This window comes from Pagrus major, chromosome 14, assembly GCF_040436345.1.
Source record: "Pagrus major chromosome 14, Pma_NU_1.0".
NCBI lineage: Eukaryota > Metazoa > Chordata > Actinopteri > Spariformes > Sparidae > Pagrus > Pagrus major.
This window is the reverse complement of record NC_133228.1, coordinates 959156-969989: the sequence shown is the minus strand read 5'-3', so window position 1 is coordinate 969989 and position 10834 is coordinate 959156. Positions and strand designations below refer to the sequence as shown.

The window sequence follows — 10834 nt, the reverse complement described above, 5'->3', positions numbered from 1 at the left end:
TTCTGGGTCTGCCCCAGGGTCTCCTCCCAGTTGGTCATGCCCAGTACACGCGCCAAGGAGGCATCCTAACAAGATGCCTGAACCACCTCAGCTGGCTCTTTTAGACGTGAAGGAGCTACTCCGAGCTCCCCGCGGATGACCAAACTCCTCACCCTATTTCTAAGCTTGAGCCCAGCCACCCTACGATAACAATACTCATTATTATTTATTATTATTAAGAATAAACAATCCTTTGATTGCCTGCAGCTGAAATGACTGAACTTGAGTCCTATCCCTTTCTCCACACCTTCAATTAAAGCTGACCCACAGGTGGCAGCCTGCATGACCTCAAACAGCTTTCTGCAGTACATAGGTACAGACAGATATGTTAGCAACATGATAAGTAGTTGGAAAATAATTGATGATAAAAGATGTGTCAGGTGGACTTAATGAGACAAAAATGCAAAAAAACTGTTGGTTTTGTTAGATGACTGTATGCTCCAGCTGAGTTTAGTTTTGGCTCAAACTAAAATCATCAAATAAAACAAAACATACTGTTGCCCCCCCAGCTTTAACTTCAGAGGGTGGAGCCCATAGATTGATCTGCACAGGACTGCAGGACTTGGGATTGTTTGTTTGCATTGGTCAAACTGACACCTCTTCCTGCTTATCCTCATACAGAAGCAGCCAAAAGCTGAAAATCTGATGGTTACCAGAGTGTGCATTCTAAGAAGTTCACTGTCTTTTCATGACTATAGTGGTTTGAACATTCTCTTATTTTTCCTGCATAAAATTACTTTTAAAGCATCCTTACAGCTGAAGGTTCCTTCAAGGACTTTCAACAAAACCTTCCACATTAGTCTGAAAATATCTAAGGTTCAAAAGCTATCTAGATCCAATTCAAAATGTTGATTAAACCTAGATTTACACACCTGTTGGGAGGGCCTGTATGCAGTGGTATGCACAGGGGGACCAAAACGCGTGCTAAAGTGCCCTCTTGGGGGCCAAAACGCATGCTAAAGTGCCCTCTTGGTTGGCAAAACACACTAAACTGCACCCTTGGCTGGTTAAAACATAATAAACTGCCCTCTTGGGTGGCAAAAACGCGCGCTAAAGATCCCTCTTGGGAGCCAAAACAAGCGCTAAAGTGCCCTCTTGGGAGCCAAAACACGCGCTAAAGTGCCCTCTTGGGAGCCAAAACGCACGCTAAAGTGCCCTCTTTAGTGGCGAGAACGCGCTGTATGTGCCCTTTTTTTTCTATTCGCCCCTGCCCTTCAAAAAGTCTGTGCACGCCACTGCCTGTATCTATTTGGCCAGCCACTATTGTGTGTATGACTGTAGCCAGCCCTTATCTATGGCACTTGACGGCTGACAGCTGACGGCTGACAGCTGACGGCTGAGTCAGAATGAGGCAATACAGCCACTATTTTTCGAGTCAGTCATTTCGGTGTGGTAAAGGTAAATCAACAATTCCCTGGACCCAAATCTCCAAATCTATGTATTTTTAATATTTAGAATAGCAAGCACAGGGAGCTATAACATTCTGACAGTGTACCTTTAAATTAGACTGAGAGGCAGTTTAAATTTGATTTAAACTGAGCTTTTAATCCTTTTGGTTCGACATGGCTATGTTCGCCAACACATGGAACCATTAGAGCAGAATTGTCCTGAGACCAGGCGAGTCACACTTGGATTTGCATATGTGACTGGTTTTACCAACCAATCAGTATACTTTGCATCAATGCTGGCCATATTCTAAGCAAACTGCATGTTTTGAGACTGCTTCCTCCAGTCAGTCACCACTATCAGTCTGTTTCAATACAGCATGGAAGTCACCTGCAGAGACCTGAAACTTGTCTCACATAGGTTGGAGCTACACATACGTCACATACGTCACCTTGAATGTTATATATTGTTGTCACAATTACATACTTCATTCTTATTTTGAGATTCACTGATTTTTCAGTTCAGTCTGTAGTACAACTACATGGCCAAAAGTATGTGTAAATACCCAATTAATATCAGCCATGTGTCCACTGGCCACTGGTGTTGGGTGATAAGGCGTGGCTTGTGTTGAAGGGGTCAGGCCAGGGCTCTGTGGAGGCCAGTCAAGTTCTTTAACACCAAACTGGGAAAACCATTCTTTTATGGAGCTTGCTGCATGGTGCCAATGTCATGAGAAGACAGAGGAGGACTTTCACCAAGTTGTTTTTTAAAGAGACAACACAAGCATACCTCAACTTTGACAAAAATAAGACTTAGTCTGCAAGTTCAATTTCAATGCTGTATTGAAATGATGAGAAACAAATGGCTGCCTGGAAGGTAAGCACAAATGTAAGACACTCCAGTACACTTGGAAACATCAGCAACAACAAAAAGTTTGTGTGATTTGTAGTAAAGAGGCTAAATCTTGATAAAACTCTGATTTGGTCCTTTCTGGTGGGTTTCCTCCTCATCAGTCTCGACCCCTCAGCAATCTTCCTACACTGCTCACAAGACACAACCTCTGACCTGCATACACTGATCACCGACAGAGAAGCAAACAAAACTGGCAATTTAAACTGTGTTTAAATGTTATGGTTCATTTCAATGGAACAGCCTTGTAGTTGACTGTCTTTACCAAAAGTCAGATAAAAAGGTCAAACAATGTTGGTGTAATCTCTGTGCATCCAGTACAGACTTCACATTTCTTTATGTTGCAACTTTATGTTTCTTAAGGTACAGTTTTCAATTTTAGGTTGTAACAGTGTTGTGCTCATGTTCTGGTTGTGTTTAGGCACAAAAACAACTTGGTTAGGGTTAAGAAAATATCTTGTCTTGGCTTTAAATACCAGTTTTGATTGCCACAAACACAACTGGAGATGTCCCAACTTGCTGTCAACAATACTTTTTCTCATCTGAAAAATGAGACCCTCCCCATCTCTCTCAGTTGCCTTCACAAGCCTGTTGACGGGTTGTTGAAGTTGTTTAATGCTGCTGGACTGTGAAGGATTTTTGGCAGCAGTCAGAGCCGGCCCAAGGCATAAGCGAACTAAGCGGCTGCTTGGGGCCCCCTGGCCACCAGGGGGCCCCCAATCAAGAAAAAAAATTAGATATTTATTTATTTATTTTTTTGCTTGTGTAGCCAGGTGAACAAGAGACCAAGACTGTTTTCAGACTTTTAAGACAGTGTTTTATTATTCTGTAGGGAATTATTACTGTGTTAGCAGTTTCTTTTTGTTTAGGTGACACTGTCACTTTAAGAGCGGTGCAGCAGTAGGTTGCGCGAGATCGCGGGAGATCATGGGGGATCACAGTGTTCCCGTGCAGAGTTAGTTACACGGAAGTAGCAGTAGTGGGAGTGAAAGACGGACTGCTGAGGTGTGTATTTTGATGTCGCGTGTGAAAAATATCCCCATAGATAAAGCACAAGAATAACTGTTTGCATAAACTGTGTCCATTTTTATGTGTTTGATGAATTTAGAGGGGAGATAGAGTGCATTGAGGTCAAGGTGTGTGACTTGGCGCACGAGCTGCACACAGGAGTGCCAGTGAGTTTAAGACTATTCACAAAATGTGTTTTAAGCTCATGCAAGAATGTTTACTTGAAAATGTATTTTGTTCATTAGTGTAATTTACAGTATGTTTTCTGTGAACTAAAGAATATGCTGTAATGTGACTATGAGTTATGTGGCTGGGAAAATGTATGTATTTGTTTTTCTGTTTTTTATTTTATTTATTCAGAAAGAGCCACTACTGTTGTCTAGTCAAGTCTAGAGTGTCTAGTCAAGTCTAGAGTCACTTTTAACTGGAGCAAATATCTAGGACACAGAGATAAGATTTTGAAGTTCATAAGCTAACTGAGGTTTACCGTCAGTGTGACGTACAGTGAGGAAAAATATTTTGTTTGTTTGATACTGATTACCTCAAATCCTCAAAATTGCAGTGTTAATGCTGTTTCTTTTATAAATTGCAGTCGGAGAATAAAAGACCCACAATAATTATTCTACTGTGTCCGGTCTCCTCATTTATGACCTGACCACACTTATTTACAACAAATGCAATCTCTGCTGTTGTATTTTGTTATTTTTCAATTCAAGTTCAGTAAACCACACTTTTTCATTTGTGATTTTAGTACCCTCTAAGGTTAAAAGGTGACTGATTTGGTGTAAATAACAACTATATTAATACAGGGGTCTACCAAGCCCAGGGGGCCAGAGGTCTAGAGGGGCCAGGAGCCCCAAATCATTTGTGGCATGTGAGCAAGGATGGATTACTGAATGAGCCTACCGGGTCCAAGAGGTCAAGGGGCCCTGAAGCCCAAGTCATTGCGTGAAGTCACTACCTCAATAAGTCAAAAAGCAAAAGGCCATGAATCTGAACGAATTTCGGTATTGCCCTTCTCCAGCTGGCCATCCCAAAAATGCACCAGAATACAGGAAATCACATCTACCAAATTCAGAATTTTCTGGGGGAGGGCCCCCAGACCCCCCTTCCCCATTTGCACCCACTTTCATACAAATAAGGTAGGGGGGGTCGTTATGCATCTGTGCCCAGGAGGGCAGTAGTTCATAATCCGTCACTGTATTAATACAATTTATAATGTAACATTATAGTGTGACATTTGTGTCAATAATTGTCAAGCACAGGTGACTCCGCGGTGGTGGGAGGGGGGCCCCAAATCAAATTCTGCTTAGGGCCCCCAAAAGGCTTGGGCCGGCACTGGCAGCAGTCCAAAGGAAGTGACTTTATTCACATTCTTGAGTGCCTCCTCTCAGTACATCTCTCCGCTCTGCTAACAGTGAGCAACATTAGCTAACGTTAGTTTAGAAATGGCTAACAAATTAACAACCAGCTTCCAAAATAACACGAGTCCCTTCAAAAGTATCCGTCGGTTTCTCAGTTACAAATATTGAAACAGTCTTGAACTGTGGTGACTGGTTTGACAGCCTTCTTGCCTGTAACTACACCACCATCCCCTCCCCCTCCTGATATGACAGTCCGGTCATAAACCTAATGTGAACGTGATATGACACGTTTTGTAGAAATGTATGGTAGGTATGAACAAATCAATGGTTTGAAGAAACGTCAACTGCCAAAATGTTGTCCTGGAGACTGGTGAGCTCCGTTTAGCCTAACTTAGCACAACCACTGGAAGCACGGGGAAATTGTTGGTCAAATCCAGAGTTACAACACAGCTCAAACCAGGCTGCTCACAGAGCTTTTGAGATGATAGATGCAGTTACAAATGATAGATGCATTTGTTCTACAATGACAATGAGTATGGATGATCTGTGTCACCAGTAACAAAAATCACATGAAAAACAACACTGACATTTGAATACGTTATGGAGTTGTCATTGTGAATGTTGTTACACATTCAGCAGACAGACATTTGGAGTTATGAGCCAAAAGAAGCTAAAAATCTGTGTGGGTTCCTCACAACATTACATTACACATAGCCATCCAATCCACTGTTAACATAAAAATATTGATCAGAGCAGCTTTATGTAACAGTTATGTCATAATTGATTTGGCTTAAGTAATTAAAGATTACTTACAGTGTAATGAAACACTGAAATAATTTTATCATCACTCATTTTTTTTCTCCCTTTAAATAGACTTTTTCAGAGAAATGTGATTCCATACATCCAGTCAAGTACTAAGAAATAAATGTAAACATCTATAGTCCCAGACTCAACTCCCAGGAGTGTTGAAAATGACAGAAACTTTATCAGAGTCTGCAAAGTTTGTATATACTTGTCATCACCTTTTAGCAGAGAAGAAATACTGTAGGCCTATGAACGAATGATAAAAGATTGTTTTGTGGATAGACTGAGAGCTGGGCCTGTAGATGACCCAGAGAAGTACTGCGCTTAAAATGACAGATGTCCGAGTGAACAGTAGCCAGTGATCTTTGATCCAGAGTATGACAGAAAAGTCAAAGTAGTAAAACAGTATCACAGCCAGTGATACCAACATTAGTTCTTGTTGGCCAGGGGTCCATTTGAAAAGGCTGTAGAAAACCTGTTTGTCATGGCACTGTTGGACCTTTATTCGGGCATTAACTTACACACACGTCTACTCTACTCTCAGTACCAGACACAGCGTTAAGGACCAGCACAGACCAGCAGACAACACTGTCATTAATAGAAAACACTAATGTACATGGGTGAAGCAGAGCCCTGGTGACTCAAATCAGAGGAATTCTTCAAATTGCACTTTGCGTTTCAACACTACACACAGTAGTCTCTCTGTCTTCTATTCAAGTGCAGCGATGAAACTCACAGACTGAACACACACAACTCAACAAGGTCCACTGCACTACAGTTCCTTCTTCATTTGTTGTAGGCTATTGCAGGTGTTGTGTTTGACTGTAGCACCTGTAGACTGGTCTGGAAAGGGAGCATTGTAAGGCTGGTACAGATGATGCATTCCAGACATGTGCAAAAATTGGAAAATCCATTGTCCTTTTATGTAAAATGTTATCAGCTTCAGAAGCAAGAACTCCAAACAGAAAACTCAGAACAATTTGTCAGCTCCGAGGTTTCAGAGATGCAGTTATCTGACATCATGCCTGCATAGAAACATACACTGTAAACTTCAACACAGAATCAAAGTGCTTTAATAACGTTTTTAGCCTATCATAATGAATCCCTAGATTATTTTTTTGCATCATATTTTATATTCTTCATAACCCCAATGTGGTTATGTGCTTAACACAACTGATGATGACTAAATTACAGAGCGTGCAGCTGTCTCAGGGCCCCATGAAGATGTTTGGTATGATGTGCCACTAAATGGCAAGGGACCTGCATTTTTATCCAGTCTGGGCACCTTTTCTTATAGATGTGACGTAAGTCAAAATTTTTATTATAGGGCTGCAACTACATCCTCAATAGGGGCTCAAAGCTCATTTTTACATCATGGCTCTGGACCAGGTTAATTTGGCCCTGTAGATGGTATTTGGTAGCATTTAAAATAGCTGATTATCTGTGTGTAGGATAACATTGCATATTACATATTTGGAAATTTGCACATAACATTTAAAATGGAGCTGACAGGCTGTTTAGATAATAGTGTTATTTTGCCTGTTAGTAAATTTAACGCTGTGTAAGAGACATCTTTGCCAGTTTTAACAACAAATATAAAATTCAAAGGTACAGTTGCACAAATGGTTGATAATCAGTGAAGGAGTTTGCACTGACAATGAATCACAGTCAGCCCTTGATATAAGCAAACTACTACACAGCTGCCCTGGGGCCCACAAACAACAAGGGGCCCCAAATTAGCAAATTAGAACTGTGAAGCCTCTTAGTAACTCTGTTTATTGTGGTCATTATGTTAGTAGTCTGTTTAATGATGAAGTTTGAGTGTACTGTTTTGTCTTTGCCTTCAACATAAAAGAACTGAAACTGAAATCACTTACTTCTAATGGATCTAACCCTGCAGATGTTTTCAATTGAAATCTATCTATCTATCTATCTATCTATCTATCTATCTATCTATCTATCTATCTATCTATCTATATACATATACTGCCTTCATGGATATAATTCAATCCGTGTACAACATTTTAAAAATTATGAAAAAATGCCTTCAGTGTGATCTGAGGGTCGTCCAGAGTAACAGAGACACTATTTTTAAAAAGATATGTTGCCATTGAATTTTTGAAATGTAATTTTCAATGGCCCAGGGCCCTCAACAAGACCCCTCTCTTAGACAGGTCCAGTTTTACAATCTTGTTGATACTGTATTATTACTGTAATATTTGAGTTGACATGCCTTAATTAAATTAGTGTTTAATCAATTATAACCAAACTAAAATGGGGTGCAAAGGACCTGGACAGGGGCCCACAGTTCACTTTTTACCCAAGGTGCACCTCCACTACAGGCTACAGAGGTGGAGGAAGTCATCTGAAGTCACCTTAGAGGTACCTGAGAAAATATGTAGCCTGTTTTGCAATTTGGGTGACTTGACTCTTTAAGTTTAGCCAACTTGGATCAATTCAGTGTTTGGTTCCAATGTAAATTTACTTGGTGACATAACTATGCAAAGTGTATTAGAGAGAGTTTAACCTGCACCGTTTTGTGGGAAAGGTAGCCTATCTAAGCTGATGCGTTGTTGCCTCAGTACCTTACACGTAGGTTTGTTGTGTGTCCTGCTTTTCAGAGGTTGTGGTTTTAATTGGGACCTAATTGGGATTTTCCAATTTCCAGCTGTGTCTGGAACGCAGCACAGATTATCTACTTTCCTGCCATCAGCACAGGCGGACCGGACCGGACCGGGCCCAGGCTCTATGACTGGGTGACTGCCAAGGTGTTGACGTATCCGTGTGGACACATGTCGTTCTCGGAGACGCAGTGGGAGAACTGGGCCGGGTTGCTGCCGCTGGTCAGCCTCCGGACGCCCTGCACCGCTACACACTGCTCCACCAGCTCCAGGAACTTACACACCAAGAAGAAGATGTTTTTGAACATGAACACCGACACCGGCATCTTGTAGACGTAGACCTGGAAACACCTGACCACCAGCAGGGGTGCGTTGACCACCAGGCCCGTGGAGAAGCGGGCCCACAGCCACCGGCAGCGCAGCTCCGACGCCGTCAGCTCGTAGAGCCAGATCACCGGCACCGCAAGGGCCACGAAATACACCGAGATGACGGTGTATTTCAGGTAGACCATGGGGATCTCGCTCCTAAGCAGCATTTCCACCAGTGTGAAGCTGTCCAGCAGGTCCAGGCAGGTGCTCATGAAGCAGCTCTGGGAGCGGTGCCGCGTCGCGCCGTTTAAATCCTCGATGATGGAGTTGATGAGGCAGAAGAGCAGCGGCGCTGACAGCAGCATGATGATCTTGAATCCGGTCACTCCGCACGGGACCTTGAGCGCGATCAGGTCCAGGATGGAGGTCTCCAGGATGAGCACCACCTTCGGGGTGCAGGCGATAACATAGATGAGCCAAGCCAGGTAGGCGTAGGTGAACTCCCCGAGGTTGCAACCGAAGATGGAGCTCTTCTGGTGGAAGCCGCAGGCCCGCTCTCTCTTGCTCCGCGCGTTCTTCATAAAGAAAATCCCCCAGCCCGAGATGACCACCAGGTCCGTGGCAATCCATGAGCACCAGTACAGGTCGGTGAAGATGATGAGGTAGAAGTCCAGAATGCCTCCTTGGAAGATAAGGAGGAGGAAGCAGAGCGCCTTGTACAGCAGACTCCTCTTGGATTTGTGCACCAGCAGGGGAGCGGTCTGGATGAACTCCCCCGATGTCATGATGCAGGCGGCGGCCGCAGCTGAGGAGACCAGGGGCTGGATGCTGCCGCTCTCCTCCGGAATGATGCTGCCGCTGGTGGTCTGGGTGTCCCGCCTCCTGCTCAGCTGCCCAGATTCCGGAGAAGAGGAGACGGGGGAGTCTGGGCAATAGTTCGCTTCGGATCGGAGGGACTCGGCCTTCGGATTGTCGTTGTCAGTTTCCGAGATCATTGTATTTGTGCGGTCACCTCCCTTTCTTCCTTTTTCTTCCTTCCTGATGCCTTTAAAGGTGTAGAGAAAGAGACATGCGCAGAGACAGGCGTGGACTGATAGCTGCTGCCATTCCTCTGCTTTTGTGTATAGGCTGACGGTTATTTTCATTCATTTATTAATAGGCCTACGGTTTTCAATAAATGATTTCTATTAATAAACACACATCTCCGTCAGTGATGCCTTCACACATAACATCATATAACTGACTGAAGAGGAAAACGACAATAAAGAAGTAATAAAAAACAGGACAAAGAAATTCTGACAAAAATATTATCAAAATGTTAACTCCAACCACTGATGAACTAATTCATGTTGTTTTTTGTTTGTTTGTTTGTTTTAACAATTGTGTTTTTCTGATCTCATAAAGAAAATAGGCTGACCTGATATTGTTCATCAGTGTTGCTTTTGAGTGGTGATAGGGGCCACATTGACCTGCTTGGGGCCCCGTCCCTCCCACACTTTGTGCAATACTTTTTTATGCTGCTAGTCATTTGGAAACATGTTATGTCACTTCATCAGCAGTGAACTTACAGGAGCGCTATGTAGTTTTGGAGAAGACATTCCAACTCAGAATTTCAATATTTACAATAATAATGAAGTAATCTACAAACTCAGAAACAGTGCCATATTGTTTATTAACAAGCTGTTTTCAGGGGAAAATAAGGTCCCCAGAACACGGTATGAAGCTAGAAAGGTGGCAGGGTCCGCCGCATATAAACAAAGTAAAACAGTATAAACTGTGTTGTCGTTTGTTTATTCAGTCATGAAGAGAGTTTGTATTTAGTTTGTGGTTCAGGTGAGGAAATGTTAATGTGAAGAGAATTGGCTTCGTTAAACAGAGTGCTCCTCTGAAATGATTAAGGTGTGCTCTGGGTCCTCTAACAGGAGGAGCAGAGTATCTTTGAGGCAGCAGTCATTGATTTTGTTTGGGCAACAGAAAAAGGTGAAAACAACACATATGACATTGTGTTTCCTGGTTTTAACGGCTGCATTACAGTAAACCGATGTCATTTTCTGAACTTACAAGACGGTTCTACTTGTTCTGATACTTGTCTTTATCCACATAGTCATTGGATCCACATTACTGATGATTATTTATCAAAAAATGTCATTGTGTTGATTTTTTTTAAAGTACATATCAGTATTCACCCCATATTGTCACAATACTGACATCTAGGTATTTGGTCTAAAATATTGTGATATTTGATTTTGTTGTCCAGTCCTAGCATTTAGAAGTGCTTTTGAGGAGAATTCAAAACATAGCCTAAAATATTGCCTTTACTAGTAAAAACACTGATTTGTGAATCTATAATTTATTGAATCTACATTAAAACCTTAATATAATAAAAATAATAAT

The 10834-nt window shown here is 42.2% G+C and overlaps 1 protein-coding gene across 1 annotated transcript; it reads right to left on the bottom strand.

Annotated features, from left to right (window-relative positions):
- Window positions 1-8256: 8256 nt before the first annotated feature.
- On the bottom strand, window positions 8257-9435 carry tmem121b (transmembrane protein 121B). Its single transcript, XM_073481120.1, has one exon. The coding sequence runs from the start codon at window positions 9433-9435 to the stop codon at window positions 8257-8259; it is 1179 nt and encodes a 392-aa protein (XP_073337221.1).
- Between the last annotated feature and the right edge of the window lie 1399 nt (window positions 9436-10834).

What these genes read in the sequence shown, in the direction of transcription:
- tmem121b (XM_073481120.1), bottom strand. Translation starts at nt 9,435, where the DNA reads ATGATCTCGGAAACTGACAACGACAATCCGAAGGCCGAGTCCCTCCGA.